At 43.5% G+C, this 23,622-nt stretch overlaps 1 protein-coding gene across 1 annotated transcript in view; it reads right to left on the bottom strand.

Annotated features, from left to right (window-relative positions):
- Positions 1–23,622, bottom strand: part of LOC306772265 (uncharacterized protein) — a 203,972-nt gene that overhangs the window by 134,196 nt on the left and 46,154 nt on the right. The window contains 28 exon segments of the mRNA XM_079261679.1: positions 985–1,083; positions 1,266–1,482; positions 2,772–2,950; positions 3,085–3,429; positions 3,522–3,848; positions 5,232–5,348; positions 5,572–5,799; positions 5,896–6,195; positions 7,015–7,344; positions 7,448–7,777; positions 8,906–9,185; positions 9,315–9,422; positions 9,522–9,724; positions 10,085–10,197; positions 12,789–12,996; positions 13,076–13,276; positions 13,367–13,468; positions 13,600–13,767; positions 13,930–14,088; positions 14,186–14,336; positions 14,548–14,703; positions 14,951–15,546; positions 15,641–15,940; positions 16,073–16,193; positions 16,308–16,402; positions 18,315–18,396; positions 18,671–18,858; positions 23,353–23,487. Of these exon segments, the coding sequence (XP_079117805.1) occupies positions 985–1,083; positions 1,266–1,482; positions 2,772–2,950; positions 3,085–3,429; positions 3,522–3,848; positions 5,232–5,348; positions 5,572–5,799; positions 5,896–6,195; positions 7,015–7,344; positions 7,448–7,777; positions 8,906–9,185; positions 9,315–9,422; positions 9,522–9,724; positions 10,085–10,197; positions 12,789–12,996; positions 13,076–13,276; positions 13,367–13,468; positions 13,600–13,767; positions 13,930–14,088; positions 14,186–14,336; positions 14,548–14,703; positions 14,951–15,546; positions 15,641–15,940; positions 16,073–16,193; positions 16,308–16,402; positions 18,315–18,396; positions 18,671–18,858; positions 23,353–23,487 (5,838 nt within the window).

Raw genomic sequence — 23,622 nt, 5'->3', positions numbered from 1 at the left:
CCTGCTTCAGATTAAACTGAGCATCAGAGCGATGACGAAAGGAGATTTAGGAGTCTGGTTATTGACTGCTGATGTAAAGGGATTTTTACAACCTTCTGCAGGGTTTACATAGAGTGATCTGAAAGACAGAAACTATCCTGTAAACAGCAGCTGTCTCGACCAGATGAGGTCAGAGGAGAATGGACAGACTGGTTGGAGATGATAGACAAACTGCAGAAAGGCAAACAAGCACTGGTTCCCACTAAGATATGCAGAATATCATCTCTGCACACACAACACATCCAGCCTGGAAGCAAATAATAATAACAATAATACTTAAGATTGTTATCACCCTTTATATCACAAGGTCTCAAAGGGCAGAATAAGGACAAAAAAATAAAAAAAACTTTATTAAAGTAAAAATATTTCAAAGACATCTAAAAATAAAAGATGTCTAAGAGGAAAGTAACGTGATGTCTCAAGACTTAATATGAAACTATCTCTGGCTTGTCCACAGATACATGGATGTGAGGAGGGGAGTCTCATATCAGTCATGTTTGCACGCTAGAAAGAACAGAAAGGATTTGAGTCAATTCGATTAAATTGCAACATGAACAAAACTTTTTCTCAATAAGGAAAAAAAACAACCCAATAGCCAGACCATCATTCTGCTGCTGTTATGCCAAAGAAGACAAGTAAAAAGATCAATGGAAATGACTAAAGAAACTTTTAGAAAGGATTATTTTTTATTTATTTTTAAAAAAAAATATTGATTTTAAAATTGTGAAGCAAAAAATCTCGATTTTCAGGAGGTTTTTTTCGATTCAAACCGCCCCCACAACATATCAGAGAAATGTTTCCAACCCCTTGTTGAATCGATGATGCCAGAATTTTCGGCAGTTCTGAAGGTGAAACAGAGTCCGACCTTCTAGAAGCCAAAGTGGACTTGATATGAAAGCCGGTGAGTTTCTGTTGTCAGTTGTTACTGCAAGATGCCAAACTCACCGTTAGCTCTCTCAGCACGGCAGGGATGGCCTCCTCCTTGTCAGCCCACGAGGGATCTGTCCAACTTTGGTCCTGTGTAATTTCATACAGCTCTGCAGCCTTGGGAAGAATGTGACACCAAGCATATTAATTATAACGTAACATCTGAAGTCACTGCAGTTCAACAATTCATCTTATTCACTTTATTTACATAAAATAGATTCAGGAAAAGTAACTCAGATGTTACATTAAACATCAAACATGGCAGAGGTCTGAAATGTCTGTGTCGGGGTGGTCTTTACCTGAGAGCGGACCCCTGAGACAACCAGGCCCAAAGCTGTGCTTTGGTCCAGCAGGTTCTGCGCTTGTTCCACAGCCTGCCGTCGATCCCCCAGGCCCGGCCAGGGGAAGACATGCGGGAGCTCTGAGGTCTGCTTCTGCAGCTCAGCCAAACGAGCGTCGACTTGATCTCGCTGGTAGGTGCAGGAGACGAGGCGCTCCACGACGCCCTGCAGCTCTCTAACATGGCAGAGACCAGAAAGTCAGACGTCCACATCACCTTTAACTCTGCTGTTTTTCTTCCATTTGCTTCTGTTGATTGTTTTTATGTAAAAATAATAATAGAAGTTCAACATCCAGATATTTTCTTCGTCAAGACAACCTCAGTTTATCTAAAATAATGTTAAAAAGATAAGAAATGTAGCAGTTTAAAGAGAACTTTGTAGAAATATCACACAGATCACCACGCCTTTAGACATCTGCACGTCTTTCCCTCAAGTCTCCGCTTTCAGGACAAAAACTAGTGACGCTGAAAAACCCCAGGACAGAAAGTATCTCCAGCTCTTTTCTGCCAGCTCTTTTCTGCGGTTCAGTCATTAATGCTGCCACAGACACACAGAAGCTCATCCTGTCTCCTGAACCACTAACCTCCCAACACCGACTCCATCTCAGCTCGTTTTGGTGCCAACATGCATCAGTTTAAGCCATCTGATTGGCTGAATGTTTGACAGGAAGTGGCTTCGTCATAACGTCTGGAAATCTTCTGTAGATGACCAAAAGGCTGTAAAACCCACAGATTAAACACTTCCATTCCTGAGAAACTGTTGCTCATGGAAGTGCTGGACCTTCATGGCACCAGCGATTTGGCAGTTTTAAAGTTAAAGCTACAGCAGGTAATGTTGCTCAGAGACATGTTCCTCTGGGTGAAGTGGTTCCTTGTCCTGATAGTAGTCTATACATTCTGTTATCATGAACGATAAGAAATATAGTTAGACCCCTCAGTTTACTGTAAATCTGTAAAAACTCTGACCAATCCAAACGTTCCGACCCAAATGGAGTTCATTTCTTATATTCCGTAGCTTCTTCTCCCGGCTCCCCTCCTCCCCCTCCAGCAGCGCATACCTGATAGCCACACCCTGCATATAAACAGCGTGTTAGGATGAAAATACAAAGTAGTGAAGAAGAAAGTCGGACGGCAAACATGGCTGAGAAAATGCAGGAAGGATTTCTCCGACCCGGCTCGGTTTATTTGCCTCCTCCTGCTAAACAGCCGAGAAAGAGAAAATCGTTGGTGGAAAAAGCTGCGAATAAAAAAGCCTTGGATCACGCAAGGAGCAGAACCAGAGGGGGAGGAGCCACGACAGGGAGGAGCTAAGACAGGGGGAGGGGTCAGGACAGGAGGAGGAGCTAATGCAGGAGGAGGAGCCACTGCAGGGGGAGGGGCCAGGACAGAGGGAGGAGCCAGGACAAGACACTTTACTACTTAGCTCTTACTGATAAACTGATGCAGTGAAAGAAGTTTTATCTACCTCCTCGTCTCCTCAGCAGCCTGAAGAGCCATCCTCCACTGTGTCTCCGCCTCTCTGACCATCTGCTCCACTTCTGATCTCTTGTCATCCTCCACACCTTCGTGCTCACAGAGACTCTGAGTTCTCCTCTTCAGCTCCATCACTTGGGTGTCACCATTCGACCGTGAGCTCAGGATGGTCTACAAGTCACATATAAACAGCTGTCATGCAACCGTGAGGCCTCCATGCTTATAAACCAGCAGCTCTGACACAGTACTGGGTTCTTCGTTAAGTTTGCAAACTTAAAGAAATAAACGGTTTTATTTATAATTACCTGTGCAGTGTTTAGTCTTTCTTCTATTTCAGTCTTGCTGCCGAGAGTCCCCCCCTGCATGGACTCTGCTCGTCTCTTCATGCCTTCCACCCAGGTCCTGGTGTTCTCTGCATGGGCATGGAAGGTCTCCAGCTCCCTGCACAGCGACTCCTGGACCTCCGCTTCCTTCAGAGTGTTTTCAGCCGTCTGCAGGATCATCTTCCAGTGCTCCTCTGAGTCTCGTACCGTCTGCTCAGCCTCTGGTCTCATGTGCTCCTCCAGGTCCTGCTGGTTGGACAGGCTCTGGCTGCATCTTCTCAGCTCTGCCAGCTTGGACTCTCCAGCAGGTCTGCAGCTCAGGATGCTCTGATGATTAAACACAGATCAGTCAACTCAGAATGAATGAAACCTTTCTTGCTGTTTTTTGCCTTTGTGAACTTTTTCTTGTTCAGACTGACCTGTGAAGTGTTCATGGCCTGCTGTGGATCCGCCTGAATGTCCAGAGAGAGGAGACTTTTCCACTTCTCTTCCAACCAGTCTTTGGTGTCTTCCATCAAAACTTCAAAGTCCCTCAGCTGACCATCCAGAGCGCAGCGTCTCTCCGCTTGGTCTGAGGCTTGTTCAGCATCTTGCAGGACCTTCAACCACTGCTCCTCTGTGTCTGTTACTGCTTGCTGCACCTCTTGTCTTTTACATTCCTCAAGGTCTTGGATCCTCAGACTCTCACTCTGTCTCCTGAGCTTCTGGATCCTCGAGTCCCCTTCAGGCTTGGAGCTCATAACAGTCTGGAATATAAATAAATATTATAAATGTTATATTGCCCCCCCCGACCTAGGCTAGGAAGTGCAAACTTCCAGCTCCAGTCGTCCTGCAGGTTTTAGATGTCTCTGAGATGCAACACACATGATGCAGATTAAAATGGCTCTCATGGGAAGGGTGTTGTGAAGTTCTAACAAGCATGTTGATCTATCTGAGTTCCTGTGCTGCAGCAGGAATCATTCCAAACCTGCAGCACAGCAGACCTGGAGGACTGGGTTTGGACACTTTCCAGAGCTGTTAGCTCCTCTTTCTCCTTCACAGTTCCACTTCACCATCAGACATCAGAGAGGATCCGTAGTGGTCTCTAACACCGCGAACATGGACCTGAATCAGTAACAGCCTCACTAGACTGACGAGGATGGAGGCATCTCAAATGTGAGCTCAGTGCCACTACTTTGACAGACCAGGGACAGTTGGTTACCATGACATCAAAATGTCCTCATTTCATATGAGAAATTATTTATTCATGAACCTTTCAGCTTCTTGCATCTTCACTCTAAAGTTACAGCATGTAAAAAAATCCAAGGCAACGACAAAAAACCTGCGTGTAACAAAAAGTTGGGTTTCTTTGGTATCTAATCACGTCACTGAAACAACCGTTGTGCTTTTATTCTCTTAGAATGAAGCGTTTGTATCTGCTGGATGTGGGGCCATTTTGGTGCCTCCATTTCTTTGTGGGAAGCGAACCATAAATCTGCATCGGCTTTGTGTGACATATGCTGGACTGTCTGGAATGTACGCAGTGTTTATTATCTAGTTTCATTTACTTCAGCCACGGCTTCTGTTGTTTTAAATAAAAGAGGATCCAGTTTAATAAAGATCAAGGAAAACCTTTTAATGACATTCCCTGGTGGGATTTCAATGATTTCATGTCATTCATAACCTGCATTTTGTGCAGCAGAGGGGAGTGAATCCTGAACAGCGAATCCAGAAACAGCATGGAAAAACTCAATGCTAGCCATGTAGAGACACTAGTGTACAGTCACAGTGTCCAACAAGGGACGCAGCCACTGGAGGAAAAAGGACCAATTCTCTCGTTTCACACCATGTGGAGGATCCCTGTTGCTCCTGCAAAATGCTGACTTGAAACTGACCGTGTCGTGACGTGTCGTGACGTGTCGTGACGTGTCGTATCGTGTCGTTTCGTGTCATTTTGTGTCGTGGTGTGTCGTGACATGTTGTTTGTTGTTTCGTGTCATGGCGTGGCGTATCACAGTGTGTTGTTTCGTATCGTGTTGTTTCATGTCGTTTCGTTTCATGTCGTGTCGTGTTGTTTTGTGGCGTGGCGTGGCGTGGCGTGGCGTGGCGTGGCGTGGCGTTTTATGTGTAATTCTGACCTCCTGACTCACCTTTGCAACATGCAGTCTGTATTCAGTTTGGGTTTGGTTTCCCAGAGACTCCAGCTGTCGTCGCAGATCTTCCAGCCAGCGAGCGGTGTCCTGATGGTGGGCGTCAAATTCTTTCAGCTATGAGAATAAATATGCTCATATTCAGACTGGTTCAATAAAGAATCAAATAAAAAGTCTGTCTGTCTGTACACTAAAGTCCAGGGTGAATACAGGGTAAATCAGATGTTTACATTATTTTCAGGTTACCGTGCTGAGATCAAACTGTTCAACTGTGTGAAGACAGTCAAGGGGATCCAGATGTTCTTTAACAACATAATTCTTCTCAGTAATCAGTAATCACCTCCAATGTTCTCCTCTCAGTCTCCTCAGCAATCTGAGCTGCTGCAGCAGCTTCGAGACGTTTGGCCGCCTGCAGGACTGTCCTCCACTGCTCCTCAGTGTCTTTAACTGTCTGCTGGACCTGGACTTTCCTGTCCTCATCAGCATCTGGATGGTCACACAAAGTCTGGCCTCGTCTCCTCAGGTTGTTGACCTTAACATCTCCTTCTGGTCTGGAGGTCAAGATGATCTTCATGTGCAATAAAAAGAAAACTGTTCATGTCAAACAACAAAACAAACAGAAACAAAAGAGAAACCCTACAACCGTCGTCGTGTTTCAGCTTACCTGAGCTGTCTTGCTTCTCTCCTCAGGTGAAGTGTGACTGCCCACAGACTGCAGCTTCTGCTGTTTGCCTCTGATCCAGGAATCAGTGTCTCTGCTCTGGGTGTCAAAGTCATCTGCAAGGCTTCTGACTTCTGCTTGTCTGGCAGTCTGCAGAGCTGTTCTCCACTGCTGCACTGTGGATTGGAGCAGCTGCTGCACATCCAGCTTCCTGCTCTCCTCCAGGTTCTCACACAGACTCTTACATCGTCTCTTCAGGTCACAAAGTCTGGACTCTCCTTCCGGTTCAGAAGCCATGACAGCCTGACGATGAGGATCCAGAAATAGTTACTGTTGATTCACTCATGTCTCTGTTTTGTGAGAAAAGTTGTGCATGTTGTATCCTCATAATGTGATATATAAGCGATGTATGGACACTCACAACACTGAATGTATGATGTTGGTGTGTATCACCACACATTACTGTACATGGGAGGTTATGAGCATGATTCCAATGAGATTCATATTAGCAGTGTCTTCCCACAAAAAACGGTGTCACCAGTGATGGCATGACGCCATGCCAAAGGCCAAAATTTCTGTTGGTTTTGACTTGATTGGAAATGTTAACCTTGAATAAAATGCAAACTATGATTGGATACCACATGGATACCAGAATGCCCTTTCAAGCATATGAAGTGTTTACTTTTGTGTGACCTGTTTAAATGTTGAGTGACTTTTTTATATGAAATAAATTATAAGTGGAACTGTTTTTTTATTATTAAATTATAGAGCTATTCTACCCAAATGCAAAGCACACTTCTCCCGATCGAGTCATATGATGTTTCGTTTCTTTGAGTTTTCTACAAAATGTCCAATAAGTTATGCTCAGAAATTCATGACTGAAACAGAGGAAGTGGAATAATAATAAGATTAAGTGAGCTTTGGCAATATGTGTTCCTGAATGTCTTCAGCATTGGCAGAAATATCATCTTTGATCAGAAAAAATACTGTGTGAACTGACTTAGTTTGATTTTAATATAAGAAAAATGTTAAATGACTAAACAAAACATTTGTTTGAAAGTGTGACTTTTGATCCAGAACAGAAAGTTCCCAGCTGAGATCTGTCCTGACGACTGAACTCACCTCCACCACCTGCAGCCTCTCCTCCACCTGCATGTGACTACCAACAACCAACAGTTTCTGCTTCTGCTCTCTGATCCAAGACTGGATGGTTTCATTTTGTTCTTTGAAAGCGTCAAAGTTCTTCTCTGAAGCAGCTTTCATCTCCGCCTGGTTGAGAGCCTCCTTTGCCGCCTGCAGGACTTTGCACCACTGCTCTTCTCTGTGTTTGACTGCTTTGTGAATTTCCTGCCTCCTGCTGGAGTCCAAGCCCTGCTTGTCACACAGACTCTGGCATTGCTGCTTCAGATCCTGGAGCACTGAGTCTCCATGAAACCTGCAGCTCAGAACAGCCTGAAGGGAACAAATGGCCCTTTTAAAGACTGCCTCATCCTCAAAGCAAGACTGCATTCGCTGCACACTCACCACATTGACCTACATGCACTTTTTAACTCACTTGTGCAATCTTCATCTTTTCTTCAGCTTGCATGCAGCCACCAAGAGATGCCAGGTTCACGGTTTGGTCTTCGATCCAGGACTGAAAACTTTCATTGTGGGACTGGAAAGCTTGAAAGTCTTTGTCCAGCGACGCTTGTGTTTCTGCGCGACTGAAAGCCTCCCCAGCCACATGGAGGGCAGTCCTCCACTCATTCTCTGCATCTCTCACAAACAGCTGGGCTCCTTGTTTCAAGCTCTCTTCTAGGTTTTCCTGCTCACACAGACTTTCCATTTGTCTTCTCAGGTCATTCATTTTAGAGTCTCCGTCTGGTTTGGAGTTTAGAACAACCTGGTAAAAACAACATTGAAGCCATGTTTGGATTGAAGCCCCACAGGGATTTTTTTCAGTTCTCTCCTGAAGGATTTCTCACCAGTACAACCTCATTCTGTTCACAAGAACAAATAATCTAATAGAAATGCATATGTGGAAACTCTGATTAAACAGCCTTCTACATCCAAACGTTGAGTCTTGCCAATGTTTGAGCATCATTTCTTCCACATTTACTGTAACAGTGTGACTTCTGGGGGTGTGAAAATCAAATCGAAAAATCGGAAATCAGGATTTTTTTTCCTCACAATTTTAAAATCAATTTTTTTTTTTTTGTTAAAAAAATCAAGCATTTTTTAATAAATAAATAAAATTTATCCACTATAAAAGTTTTGTCTTTTTTTTTTATCTTTTTACTTGTCTTCTTGGGTATTATAGCAGCTGAATGATGATCTGACTACTGTGTTGTTTTTTCCTCATTGAAATGAAGAAAAATAATGAGCAAAAAAAAATTGTATACATTTTTTTTTTGTTTTTAATCTACATTCATTCATTCATTTTCTGAACCACTTAATCCAATTCAGGGTGGTGGGGAAGCTGGAGCCTATCCTAGCTGGCTTTGGGCAACAGGCAGGGTACACCCTGGACAGCTCGCCAGTCCATCGCAGGGCCACACAGGGACAAACAACCACTCACACCTACGGGCAATTTAGAGTAACCAATTAACCTAACATGCATATCTTTGGACGGTGGGAGGAAGCTGGAGTACCTGGAGAGAATCCACGCATACACAGGGAGAACATGCAAACTTCACACAGAAAAGCCACTGACCAAACCCCTCCCCAGCCAAGGATTGAACCAGTGACCTTATGCTGTAAGGCCACAGTACTAACCACTGTTCCACCTACAGAAATCAGTAATAGCGGAGAATTGTGAGAATTGCAATTAAAATTGAATCGGCACCCAAAATATCGGAATCGAATCGGGACAAAAGCACGTCGTCACACCCAGAGTGACCTCAGAAAAGGTTTGAGATCTTGTTCAGCTTTTCTCAGTCATGACATAAAAAAATGTCAACGTGGTCAAAGTTTTTGCAGACATGGAAACAAATTTGTTTGGATTAGTTCAGCTTTAATTTCCGCCACCTACCATTGCTTTGCTCTTCATCTCCTCAAACTCAACATCCCTGCCAGGAGTCATGAGTGGTTCTGAGAGGTCCTGGATCCAGGCCCTGGTGGTCTCAACCTCGGTCTTAAACCTGTTGAATTCGCCCTCTGCAGCACTCTGAGCCTCGACCTGTTTCTTCAGTTTAGCCTCCAGGTTTCTGTGCCGTTGAATCAGGTTGTCTCCGTCCTTCAGGAGGATGTCTGCTCGGACGCCTTGTCTGCGTACTGAAGCTAACAGGTCACTGAGGGTCTCAGCTCGACTGCTAACATGACGTGAGAGGAACAAACAAACTCGTCACCATGTGCTCCATGACTTAATTTTCTTTTATTTTTCTGGATTCTAAATATGTGAAGAAGAATTTATGTTGTTCACACTGAATGCTGAGTCTTACCGCTCATCCTGAAGCTCTCTGAGGAGATTTTTCACATTTTCTGACACAACAGACAGTTTTTCTTTTGTCTGAAGCCACTCAGAAAAGCTGTCATGCTGCTTCTGCAGACTGGACAGAAACCATTTGGTCTGGTTAGAACATTTCTCTTCAGTCTGTGACAGTGTTAATCAGCGGAGTACATGTATAGGAAATCACAAAGGTGATTACCAGTTCAAGTCATCGAGAAGTGACTCCATCTGCTTCTGCCTGTTTTGGCAGTGGGTCCTAAATGTGGCCACTTCCTCCTGCTGCTCCTTCAGCCAGGTGGTGAGCTCAGAGAGCTGCTGGGGAGGAATCTGCTCACTGCCTCTCTCCAGCTGTTCTTTCAGCTGATCCAGACGTTGCTCTGCATCATTGGCCTTTAAGAAACCCTGATGGACATGAGTAAAGGCGTCAGAACTCACAAATCATTCAGCAGTTTAACCCATAAACATAAAAAAAAGGTAAATTTAAAAAAAAGTTTTAAAAAAATTCTGAATATGAGGTCTTTATTTGCCCCTTTCACAAAATATTAACAAAATTATAAACATCATTTAAGGTTATTTACCATTTAATATCATATGATTTGTCAAAAAGGCTTCCTGGTGTTCATGAAGGGGCAGAAGACAAAATTCAGATTCTTTTTCACAGGACTTTGAGCAAAGTTTTTATCATAAAGTGGTGAAAAGGTCTCAGAAACTGTGTCATGCTGGGTTCTTATGGGTTAAAGCAAATCTGTAACTTCTTCTTACATTTAGTCTTTGCGCAGAGGTTTCCACGTCATCTCTGCTCTCTGGGTTCTCAAAGCACTCATTGACTAACAGCTGTAGATCCTGGAACCATTCCTCAAATGACTGCTTTTCATCTAGAGGGGAAAAGAAATATGTCTGATCAGCAAAAGATTTTATAGAGAGGGAACAATAGCGGATAAATTTCCAGCCATCAGGTGAACAGAAAGAAAGCTGGATTGGAATCTCAGATCTTTTAGATTGGGTGGTGAGATGAATCTTCACAAAATGCTCTTTAACTTCCATCCATGCACATTAATTGATACATTAACTAGATTCATTGCCTACGAATTATCAAAGTTTGCATTTTTGTATGAAAGTTGAATACTTAAGACAGACAAACCTGTGCACCAGAAAGCCTATGACTCAGTACCACAAACATGGATCCTGGCATGTCTGAAGCTGTACAAGATCAACAGAACTCAAAGAGCCTCTGTTGCAAACTCAATGAGGCTGTTGCAGACCACCATGGAGGCCAACTTCAAGCCAATTGCACAAGTCTCCATCGAATGTGGCATATACCAAGGAGATGCCCTGTCCCCGCTGCTGTTCTGTATCGGTCTGAACGTCCTCAGTCAACAAGACTGACCATGGATACCGACTCAGGGATGGCCAACATCAGTCATCTATGGATGACATCAAGCTGTACACAAGGAGTGAGCGAGACAATAACTCACTGATCCACACCACCAGGATCTTCAGCAGGGACAGGCACTGTCATTCAAACATTCAGAAAAATACGGTCGAATAATAACAAAGACAGGGAAGGTAGTCTATACAGAAAGTACTGTACTTCTGGAAGGCAGGATAACAAGTACCTTGACATACCACAAGCAAATGGAAAATGGCAACCATGAAGAGGCCACAAGGAAAGCTGCCACAGCCCAATTCCTGCAACAAGGCAAGTACCGAGAAGTCAGCTCAATGACAAGAACAAGATCTGGGCAAACAACAGCAACGCCCTGCCAGTGATCCAATACCCTGCTGGGATAATAAGATGGCCAAAGAAGGAAACTCAGACCACAGAATTTAAAACACAGAAGCTGTTCATCATACACGGAGGGTTCCACCCCAAGTCCAGTGTCCACCGACTACACGCTACATGCAAAGAGGGAGGCTAAGGAGTAGTGACCATCAGGGCTACTATCCAAGAAACATCCAAGCTCCATGAATACATCAGGAAGAAAACACCAAGGGATGAAGCACTGAGTGAACGTCTCAGGCACTGGAACCTGGAGGAAAACAAAATGGAGCAACCATCACCAGAGGAAAAGCCCCTGCATGGGATGTGCCACCAACAGAGAACTGAAGTGGTTGATATGAACAAGTCCTACCAATGGCTAGAGAGGGCTGGACTGAATGACAGCACAATGGAGCTCATCATGGCAGCACAGCAGCAAGTCTTGAGTATCAGGGCTATTGAGGCCCAGATCTACTATACCAGGCAGGACTCCAGGTGCAGACTGTGAAAAGAAAGCCCTGAAACAATGCAGCACCTCACAGCAGGTTGCAAGATACTGGCTGGTAAAGAATACATGGAATGCCATAACCAGCTAGCCAGCACAGTATACAGGAACATCTGTGCAGAATATGGACTGGAGACCCCTAAGTCTAAAAAAGGAACATTTCCCAAGATGGTGGAGAATGAGATGGCTGAGATCTGGAGAACCAAAGAAAGCCTGGAAGTTGAAATCAACCGTAGTCATTGGAGCACTGGGGGCTTTTATCAGATCAAATCATACTTTTTCTTCATACTTCCCTCTGAAACGAGGCACCAGACCGAGATGCTGACTCTCTCAGTTACTCTTTGCTCCAGCTATCAAACGTCTTGTTATGCCATTACCAGGAGGTGCATAGTGGCATCAGAGATGATCAGGAACACACAATGTCACGATATGCCGATGATATTCTACTGAATGTCTCAGATCCACTGATATCTGTTCCACCCCTTGTAAACGTCTTTTTTCCAGATCTGGAAAGGCTTCAGGATATAACCTGAATTTAGGAAAAAAAATGTAATATTTTCTCTACAAGTTCACCCCAGATCGAAGCCTCTCTCACCTTCCATTCAAAGGGATGTATGCAGTTTATGTACTTGGGTATAATTGTTACACGTTACTATAAAGACCTGTTTAAGGTCAATTTTACCTCACTTCTTGAAAAAGTGAAGCCAGATGAATGCTGTTCTTTACTTGACTATGCCTTTCAGGCTGTTTAACTCTATAAAAATAGTTCTACCTTCAAAATGTATCTTTTTATTTCAGTATATCCTAGTCTTTATCTCAAAATCTTATTTTAACTGAATAGACTGATTAGTTACCACCTTTATCTGCTGCAAAAATGGCTAGATTATATAACTCTCTTTACAAAAGACCAAAGAAACTAGGTGATCTCACATTACCTAATTTCCAAGTATATTACTGGACAGCAAACATCAGAAGTATGAAACAAGCCATTCATTTGATTCGGGTGTGTTGGAGAAAGGTTGCATCTGAATATTGCAGGATAGTAGATTTCAAGGACCAGATTTTGTTTTTAAATTCAAAAGGGTACTTCTGCTGTTTAGTTTCAACGCATGGCTTTATTCTCCACCATCTACTTTTTCCCCAAAATTTCATCTCACAATTTTCTTTTCTTCTTTTCTCACAACATCGACTGAAACTCTCACCATTGATAACTTTGAGCAGGCCTTTGTCCCTCTCATCTCTCTTCCGGTGGATCATGTCTTTGGTTCTGGACACAGCCTCCCTCAGCCTGCTGCAGTCAACAGACAGTTCCTCCAACACCTGCGGACTGGCCACGCTGGAAACCAGTGTCACCTCTTTCAACACAGCCTCTGCCTGCTCTTCCTGAGACTCCAAGTCATCACACAGATCCTGACATGACAAGACGTTTGTTAGTGAACTATCAGATGTGGAAGTGCTGTACTGTAGTTTGGTGAGATAGACGGCCCACCTGGATATGGGTTTCAAGTTTTGCCTCTGAAGCATCGATCTTACTGAGACACAACTGGATGTTCTCTATGGCTGTTTGACACTCTTCTATCTTCTCAGAAAGATGTTTCCTCACAGCCACCAGCTCTTCAAAAAGATCTGTGCAGTCGGTAAACAACTCCTTGACCTGCTCCATTCTCTTCCTCAGCTGGGTCTCCATCACCTTGAAGGTGCCGAGGTTGTAGATAAGCAGAGAAACTAGGTACCTCAGCATTTCATACGGAAACAGACAAAAAAAAAAGTGTCCACTTACCTGCAGCTCCAAAGGAGCATCTTGACTTTGCAGCATCTCCTGGATCTCCACAGATTTCTTGTGAAAATGTGCAATATTTTCCTCATTGGCATGAATCTCATCCTACAAACCAGACATATTTGTTGTGACTTGTTATAGGATAAAATGGGGATCTCGGTGCATGACGGAATGTGTCTGGACGATAAGCAGCTGCTTGTTCAGACGCAATTGTCCCTTTAATTTCGACGTCCTACCCTCATGGCGAGCACTTGTTGTTCGTTGTTGAAGGGATGACTCTCTGCAAACAGGGCAAGCTTGGCTCCAGCCCAACTGTCCACCTCTCTTCCCAGCATCAGTTCCTTCTCCCAAAGCTCCAGGCCCACCCGCAGGTTATCCATGTACACGTCTGTCTTCTCTGTCACCTGCAAGAGGAACAGAAATCCCAGTAAAACGTTGGCATCCCACCAAATGATATTGGTAAAAAAGTTGGTATCCCACCAATAGTTCAGAATTCTCCTCTTATGTAAGATAAAAGGTAAGAAATAAGCAATATTAGGTAAGTAAAAGAGCAAACAGATTCATACGTCAAGCCAATTGTCCATCAGTATGTCAGCCACTGCTTCAAAGGGAGTCTCGCTGCAGTTTGGGAACTTCTTTAGTTCAGACTGAAGCTGTTTGGAAACAGCCCTCATCTCTTCTATCTGCCCACCGAGACCACCCAGCTCCTCCTTAATATCACACACCTGCAGAAATGTACGTGTTATATAGCGGGAAAACTTGAATGACGTATAAAAACATTTTTCTCTGTTTGAGGCATGCAACAGTCAGTTTTAGATCCACCTTTGTCATGGTTCTTTGCAAGTTGTCTTTGCCCATGTATGAAGCCTGATCGCTGATTGCTTGCTCTGCTTTCTGGATGGTGTTGCTCAGGTGACTGCGGCAGGTCTGGAACTTCTTCAGAAGTTCTAACAGAACATTGCACTGCTTCCTCCTGCAACAAAGAAGATTTTGAGATGCATTTTTAATATGTATCTAAAACCCCGAAGGTCTGGGAAGGCATGAGTTTTCACATTTATGTCTATTTCTGAACAAATGTTCAGTAAAAGTGGGGTGTTCGCCAGTTGTACCCCTGAGGTGACCTCGCAGGTGCTTGTTTCCAAATAGTTTTTAACTACTGAACTTGGTTCTAGTGGCCACATTACCTTTCAGAAAGAGCTCTTTCAGTCTTTTTCCACTGAGCCTCCACCTCCTCAAGAACATTTTCTCCTTCTCCCTGCTTCTCTTGCAGTTCACGGAGGCTCTTAAGGTCCGAGTGCTGAGCCTGCAGTTGGCCTTCCAAGTCTGACAGCACACAGAGTCTGGAAAATACAAGAATATTTAAACATCACAGCAGTCTCGGGAAGTAATTCTGGTATTGCACTGAAATGGTTGTTCTAAACGTGTGTATGAGTTTAAAGTCATCTTGCAGGTGAAATGGAAGTGGAAAAAAAGCTATTTTGTGGAATAATGTTGGAATAAAAAGATAAAATGCAAATAAACCGCATGGAAAAGACCTGGAAACAACCAACAAGATAAGACTAGCGCAGCACCATAAACATCCCACACCTGTGTTGCACAGCGGGCATGGTGGGTTCTTTCAGGCCTTGTTCTTCAATCGTATCCTGCAGCTTCTTCAGCTCCCCCAACATCATCCTCTTCCTCAAACCTAACGATCTGCTTTGACACTCTTTCTGAAGTCCTTTCTGCTGGCTGGCCAGCCCGCTGTCAGCCTCCTCCAGTCTTCTCAGCAGGGCAGTCACCATGTCGAGGCAGGAGGCAGGGACCCCATCCCTGGTCACCGTGAGCCTTGCTCCCTGCAGGAGCAGATCCAGCTGAGGTGCCTTATCCTTCAGACTATCAATATTCTGCTTGATCAGAGCCAACTTGGAACGACAATCCTGCAGCACTGCGGGGTCACTGCAGGGGGCGCCTTGCACCCCTGAAACGTCTTCATTTACAGCACGTAGCGACATAAGGAAGCGGTCCAGGGCGCGGGCAGCTGCTTCGCTCTTGCGGACCTGCTGTCGGAGTTGATCAAGGCTTGCTTTATGAGTCTCAACCTCCCGGGTTAGAGGGAAGCGTTCTCTAGGGTCCAGATCACTGGATTCAGGGTCGAGTCTGGTTAGCTGGTCCAGCTCACTCTGAATGTTGTCATCCAGTTCCTAAGACAGAGCATAGTGTGCGATGACTTATGGACATGAAACTCCAGTAAATCTGATTTCAACAAAAGAAACAATCCTGCAGCGAACATCAAACCTTGATGTCCTTCAGGATGTTGCTGTTGGCCAGTGTGAAGCCAGTGATGTCTTTCGGTTGTCTCAGGTATCGGTCCAAGTGGTCGCTGAAGTCCACCATGTGGTTCTCCGTGGAATCGATCTGTCTAAGAGCAGCGCTCAGGGAGCTGCCTCTCCGCTGAAGGTTCGTCTGTTGGCTGCGCCACTGGTCCTGCAGCTCGGTCTTCTCCTGCTCCACAGACATGTCCCTGCTCAACTGGGAACACTCCGAGCACTGGTTTAAATACTCAGACCACAGCTGTTCGCTCTCCTGCCTCAAGAACTGAAGAATAAACATAGATTGGACCGTTGACAGGTTGGTTGCAACGCAAGCATGCAACCGAATGCTGAACAAATGGACCTCAGTGTTAATGAAGTGATGAATCCTCATCTGGTAAAAATGACAAACTTGTACCTGTATTTCTTGGAGCCGTGTATGCAGGGCCTTCAGGGATACAGAGTCAGAGGGAACATCCTTGAAGCTCTGCTCATTCTTAGCCAGTTGGGCTTGCAGGGTCCTTTTACAGTTTTCATATCTAAAGATTTTGACATAAAACAAAGTGAACTGAAATGAAATGCAGCAATAACACAAACGTTATCTCAGAACACTTCAGACAATATGAAAACCAATACGTCATCATTTATTGTACCTTTCAAAAACTTCCTTTTTGGGGAGTTCTTCCACTGACACCTGCTTCTCCACCTCCCGTCTCTCGTCAGTTGTCGGTGCTGTCACCTGGGACACCTGAAAAACGGTATCAAACAACTTTTGCTGATTTGTGGCTCAGTTGTCTCTGAAACCATCTTCCTGACATGTATTCTGTTTGTCCTGCAGCAGCAGTTCCGGTTCACAGAGTCAGGAGAAGGGTTTTAAAACCTTTCTGATGGTTTAGCTAAACATCCCCACTTAACTGGTGAGAAGACTAGATCAAAACTGGTCAAAGGAATTTAAAGCAACACTGAAGGAGTTTCTGGAAGTCCTGGTTGTGTCCTGAAAACATCTGATGTGTTCTTTCTATGTCTGCACTGGGGATAAACAGTAAAACAGAAACCTTTTCTTCTCGTCAGGCTGTGAGACTGCAGGTCAGACATGGTGACCAGTAGCATGGGAGCTCCACGAGGAGCTATCCTGCTCCACCTCTTCACCATGTGGAGGTGGAGGTAATGTCCGTCTAGGACCTGGGTCTGCAGCTGGACAACAAAGTGGACTGGTCCATGATCATCTCTACAGGAAGGAGTAGGAGAGATGTTGGCAGCTTTTACCCCTGCTGCAGATTTTCTACCAGTTTGTGATCTCTTCTAACATGTGGTGTGCTGGGGGGGAATCACCAGGATAAGGGGCTCAGGTAGACCAGACTCAGGTGAGGTGGGGTCTGTGGTGGAGGTTGCAGAGAAAAGGACACTGGAGGAGCAGCTGGTGTCTGCATGCAGACATCACATCACAGAGGAGCTTGTTCAGCCCACCAGGCTGTGTTATGGACGACATGGCGGACACTTACACTGCCATATTACTGACACTTTAAAAATCAAAGTCACTTTTAATCTACCTTTATATAAAACTTTCTGTTAACTTCTTTTTTTATTTATTATTTCATTTTTAATTCTGTTATATTCTTTTTCTCACCTCAACTTACATTACAACATTGCACTGTAGTGTTACTGATGTTTATGTCTGGAGAAGCTTTTCTTCACCCAGAAGTTGGGTTTTAATCCAAGACAGAGTTATGAACTTTCAGATCAGAGTTACTTTTGGCCCATAACCTCCCGACACTGCAGGATTTTATTGTGATAATCATAGATCCAACCATAGACCGTATATGATTTTTATATTCAGTTGTGTTCATATGTATTTATATAAGAAAAGGCTGAATTTACAGCAGTCACTCAAATAACTGGAGACTTAAAAAAGGAACAAGAACTAAAAATTTGCAGAAATATAATTTAGTAATATAAGACACTGTTTTTTCATTTAATTGAGGTGAAGAAAGAAAAAAAACAAAAAAAAAAAAACAAATGTGTCTTGGACAAATGAGAGACTTTTCTGTAGAACAGTGGGACAAAATACCTGTCAACAGGTGCAGAAGTCTGACTGAGAGGAACAGAAAACACCTGACTGGAGCGGAAACATTAAAGGATTGTTCAACTAAATATTACTTTATGAGTGATGTAATATGTAATAAATTATCTATTTGTTTGCTTTTAAAAAATATTTCTATTGAACAAGAATTAGAAAATAATTTAATGATTTTCATAAATTTTTTATTTATTATTACTTTAGTAAATTTCAGCTTATTTTACAGGCAGCTGTTTTTTTTTCTTTTTTCATGAAATGGTATGAATAAATATGAGCACAACTGCACAGTCAATGGATCCAACATTACTGAAAGGATGAAATCAAAAGATGCTCCAACCCAGTTTTGGTTTAGCACTACAGACTTATGAAACAATTTGTTTTGTTTTGTTGTTGTTGTTTTGTTTTGTTTTGTTTGGGGGGGTGTAAACCGAATTCAACAGGTTCTATTCAACATCTTTTCTCATCAAAGCAGCAGTTTCAACAGAAGTGTAAAATATTTTCCTCTGCATAAACCAGCAGGTTGTTTGTGGAAATGAGGACGATACTAAACATTTTGTAGGAACTCGAAGACAACTTGCCGTACCTCAGTTAGAACCTGAGGCTTATCACTTGACTTTTTAGGTTCCTTGTGTGTGGCGACATCCTCGCTGAAGCCAAGCTGAAGCCTAGAAATAGATATAATGATTTAACACATTTCAACAAAACACATTTTTTTCATTTTAAATGACAAACTGCTTCTTTAAATATTTATTTTGATTAAATGGATGACGAACATTATATATTATTATTATTTCCAAATGTTAGTCTTAGTGAAATGACTGAATATAATGATCAGACTTTCTCTTAGAAGAGGAAAATAAAATCTGTCATTGTAGTCGGCTTTATTCCTGGTGCTGCACCAGGAATAAATATAGAAGTGCAAGATGACACTGGTCTCACTTTGCTTCATTCTGCGATGTGTCCTGGTCTCCACTGAACTGACGCTGGATGGCAGCAAGCCTCTTCTCACACTCCATCAGCTGCGTCTGGGCCAGGCGGTGAGCGTCCTCAGGACTCAGAGTGTCACACAGCTCTTTCAGGGCTTCCAGATGCTGTCCTGCCTCTGCAAAGTCTGCCGAGAAGCAGGCCTGGAGGACATTGAGTTGACAGAACGCTGTTATAGTTCCAGTCTTCAGCTCCAAATTTCACATCAAAAGAAATGACATATTTTTGTACATTTTGCAACACATGAGCCAAATCTGATGCGACAGGAGCCAACAGATGTGGAAAGCACGAATGAAAGAATGCTGTATTATCTTTTGTACAGCCCACATTGAAGGCAGTGTTGGCTTGTACTCAAAACACTCCTACAATAACCTGCAGGCTTAAAAAGCCAGAATTAAATGTAGTTCCACTGGCTTGGATTCAAAGAAGACAGAAGAAGGAGTTTATATAAGCAAAGTCAATAAACTAAGCTGTGTACCCATCCAGAAAAGCACATCTAAAAAGACTCCAGTCCAGTAAGGCAGCTACCTTTGTCTGGTTTTCCAAGCAGCAGTGTTAAGTGCATCTCACACCTGCTGCATGAAAATCTTGCCTTGTTACCTCAACCTGTAACTGTTGCTAAAAACCTGAAACCTCAGCGTTCACAGCCTGGGGGATACATTAAAAGCTTGTACACTACAGCACAAGTTAACAATAGTTCAACACCACTTTTCACTTTCTTCTTCAAACCTCATACAGTTTCCAGAAGAAGTTGTTCAGTATAAGCAGCAGGAGAGATGTCCACCAAGTCGATCTACACGCACCCTACACCACTCTCTCTCTCTTTGGCTTACTGTGGTCCATTTCACACTGGCAGCAAACCACATTAGAGATTCCCAGTAAGAGAGCTAAGGCCCAGGGGCCTCATTTAAAAAGCACACAAGAAACCCGGCGTACGCCAATTATAGTCAACTTTTGGGATTTATAAAAACATGACTTGGCGGTGAAACGTCCCTACCTCCACGCCAACTCTGACCCTGGCGTACGCACAACATCTGGAGAAATGGCGACACCAAAGTTAGAAAATAAAAACAAAGAAATGGTGTGAAATTTGATCAATTTGTTCAAAATCAAATATAAACCTTTACGCAGAGTGCCGTACATTAACACCATTTGCAAAAAAAACAACAAAACACATTTGATAGTTCCACCACCGCGTAAAACATCAACCACTAAAATCTGTTCTGAAACGAAGCAGTCCTACATGTTATAAAAACCATTTCACACAGTTAAGTCATACAGAAGCTGCCATAATACTAAAGGTCTAAATGAATAATTGCATTAAAATCACGTGCCGCCCATCATCAGGCTGATCAGGTGTTTCCTCCACCTGCAGATACAGAACATGAACAGATGGTTGGATATAAAATGCTCCGTAAAGGCGCACAGCAGCTTATCTGTCCCTACGGAGGAGCTTGGAGACTCTGGAGTCGAGCCGGCACCTTCCAAAGGGAAATGATTGACGGGTTGAGGCTGATCACTCCTTTTCCCAACCCAGAGCGCAGAACAGAACTATGTTCTCCACAACCAGACACGCCGTGGTGTAGCGGCCATCGGGCAGATGGAGGCAGGTGGAGGTGCCTCCATGCCCAGGAGGAAACCTGTTGTACAGCTGCAGATGTGTGCAGATAGTGGAGACGCTACATAACATGCTACTAAATGACATCAGCGCTTCACCTGCGTTCACCTGAACAATCATCCAATCTGAATGATTGTGTTGTCAATCATCCTCTCACGTTGGAACCAAACGCTGCTGCTTTACGTCTAGAAGTGATGCAACACATCAGAGGTGGAGAATTCTCATTTATTCTCAAGTTTATCTTTCTGTCAGGGTGGTGTTTATTTCTCTCTGCACCTCCTCCTTGATGGGAATTATTGGTTCCTCTCCGACCACATCTGCAGCGCTGCAACCCAGCTGGGACACACAGGAACACCAGTATGTTCCCAGTAAATAAACTGGAGTCAGAGACGTCTCATTTATGTCCGTTCATTTTATAATCTGAAACAAAGGAATGAAGCACTTCCAGCTTCATCTGGAGCATTTTGTTCCAGCGTATCTCTGGACTCCTTCATTTTCCCACCAGCTTCTAATCTGTGGGAGTGGGCAGCGGCCCCCCCTTCCTCCTCCTGTGGACCAAGATGCACTTTCCCCCTACATTTTATTGTCTGACCACTTTATTTGTCCTCTCTGGATAAGTCCGGTGGTCTGATGAGACACGCTGACATCATCTGTCCTCTGCTGACATTCCTCTGTCTTTCTGGTGGTGCTGATGTCCATCCCGTCTCCACCAGATAAAATAGTTTTACATTTCACAACTTCATCGATTGGAATTTCTTCCTCATTTTCCAAAAATTCCTCTTTTTGGCTTTTTTCCCTGTAGGACCGTCATGGAAATTAGATGGATTAATATTTATCAGGGGTGTTCACCTGACCTTCTATGGCCAACATGTGGGCATGACAAGATGTTCCCTCATGTGCGCAACATTTAGTGTTGATCCTGATTTATGAAGCGAAACTGGCGTGGGACGTGCGTGAGCACTGCTTTGTAAATTGTGACTTTTTTTTGCGCCGCATTTCCTGTTTTCCGTTCGTACGCCACCTGTAGTCAGCGTTGCTACGCACAGTTTGATAAATGAGGCCCCAGATCTTCTAAAGGTTTGTGTGTACAAAAACGTTTGCAAACTGCAGATGCAAAAAGAAGTATGAACTGATTTACTAACAGCACACACTGAAGGTTGCATCTTTCAAGAGTGCAAAATAAATCGTCTCCATCCAGTTAGAACATTTGCCACAATAAATATGCAACATGCGGTGTTCCCACGCTGTTCTGTATGTGTTGGGAGGAAAAAATGTAAATACATGAATTTAGCACCCAAAACGTGATTTATCAAACCAGGTAGTAATTTAGCACATAGAAACTACATATATTTAACATGGATCGAAAGAAAGTGCAAACAATCAGTGTGCACATGGCTGCAGTTATTGTCGCAAGGAGACGACTATTTTTGAGATGAACGAAGAAACAATCATCAACACATATGGCTTCTTCAGCATTTTAGAGCTGTTGGAGGAACTCAGGATGGATTTGGAGAGGAGTCATGCATGTTGTTGACAGCAACTGTGTCTATAGTCAACATGTTTCAAAAGGACGAGCAAACAATCTGTGTGGAATTGTGCACATGACTGTGGTTATTGGCACAAGAAGGGGACATGGAAACAAAGCAAGAAACGTGTTTTTCAACCTCATGTGAATATTTTTTCACAGTTATAAAACATATGGCTTATCCAGCAGCTGTTGGAGGAACTCAGGATGGATTTGGAGAAGAGTCACACTTGCAAATGACAGATGTTGTGTGTCACAGCTGCAATCCTCCAGATGTACTGTCCAAGTCCTAAATGCTGTGTCATCCATGTGCAAAATATCTCGGGTCATTGCATGATTTCTGTTTTAATAAAACAGTCTTCTCTTCTCCAACTTTTTAGCTAGTGTGTTTTTAGTGTTATGTAGACAAGGCCATTTATAAAATCCTTAGTAAAAATAAAGGAGTCCTACATTAGAAACAAGACAATGTGTCAGATTCATGAGTTTTCATTCATTTTCTGAACCGCTTAACTCAATTTAGGGTCGTGGGGAAGCTGGAGCCTATCCCAGCTGGCTTTGGGCGACAGGCAGGGTACGCCCTGGACAGCTCGCCAGTCCATCGCAGGGCCACACAGAGACGAACAACCACTCACGCTCACACTCATTCCTAGGGGCAATTTAGAGTAACCAATTAACCTAACATGCATGTCTTTGGATGGTGGGAGGAAGCCGGAGAACCCGGAGAGAACCCACGCATACACGGGGAGAACATGTAAACTCCACGCAGAAAGGCACTGACTGGACCCCTCCCCAGTCAAGGATTGAACCAGTGACCTTCTTGCTGTGAGGCCACAGTGCTAACCACCATGCAGCCCTGAGTTTTCATATGAATGATTTTTTTTTCTTACTTCATCCCCTGTTTGCATTGTTTTACCAACAACTATGATAGAGGAAGGGGGACAGCAGGAGGAACTGAAAATCCTGGTGATTCTAGTGTTCATTTTTTATGAATTTGCTCCCATATATTGTTACTTTGTATGGCAGACAGATTTCTTTGCTGTAGGTCATGTTTTCTCTCCAAACTCGCCATGCTGCGAACCACGTCATGTATAAAACCCTCACTAAAAGAGGGAGCCTCCAACACATTTACAACTCCCACCCATTCACGCAATCACTCTTAGTAAATCACCCACAAACCATGGTTCAGCCCCACAAGCAAAATTCTAGATTGCACACGTATAAGGGCCCTAAGACCCTTGCCTTTTAAGTGGACTAGAATTTGCTTCTTTGCTCAACACCAGAGTGGGTGTTCACACAACTCTAAACAAACATGGACCAAACAGCTCCAATGTGTATGCACCATATAGGCATTGTAAGAAAATGAAATAAAAACTGGCAAAGGTGTAACATTTTTTTTAGTTATAGCACATTTATGGTTGAACAACTTGCTCGAAATAAATAATAACAATTAAATAGCCACGTGTTTACCACAACGAAAATCAATTTGTATCCTACCTCCCACTGTGACTTGACAGACTGGGTGAAGAACTCCATGTCTCTGAGCTGAGACGGGGTACAAAAGGCCTCCATACCCTTGGCTGCTCTCAAGAACCCCTCTAACAACTCAGGGTCCAGAGTCCTCAGGATCTCCTGGAGACAGGATGCATTTAATTACTGGACTGACTCCAAGCAAATTGGTTTATTTAACCAATCTAACAGAGAAAGCAGAGAGACAGTTTTTGCAAGCTTCAGATAAAACATCTCCTCTTTAAAAGTATAAAAACA

This window comes from Telmatherina bonti (genome assembly GCF_933228915.1).
Source record: "Telmatherina bonti genome assembly, chromosome: 22".
Lineage (NCBI taxonomy): Eukaryota > Metazoa > Chordata > Actinopteri > Atheriniformes > Telmatherinidae > Telmatherina > Telmatherina bonti.
The sequence above is the reverse complement of the archived record's forward strand: the minus strand, read 5'-3'. Positions and strand labels throughout refer to the sequence as shown.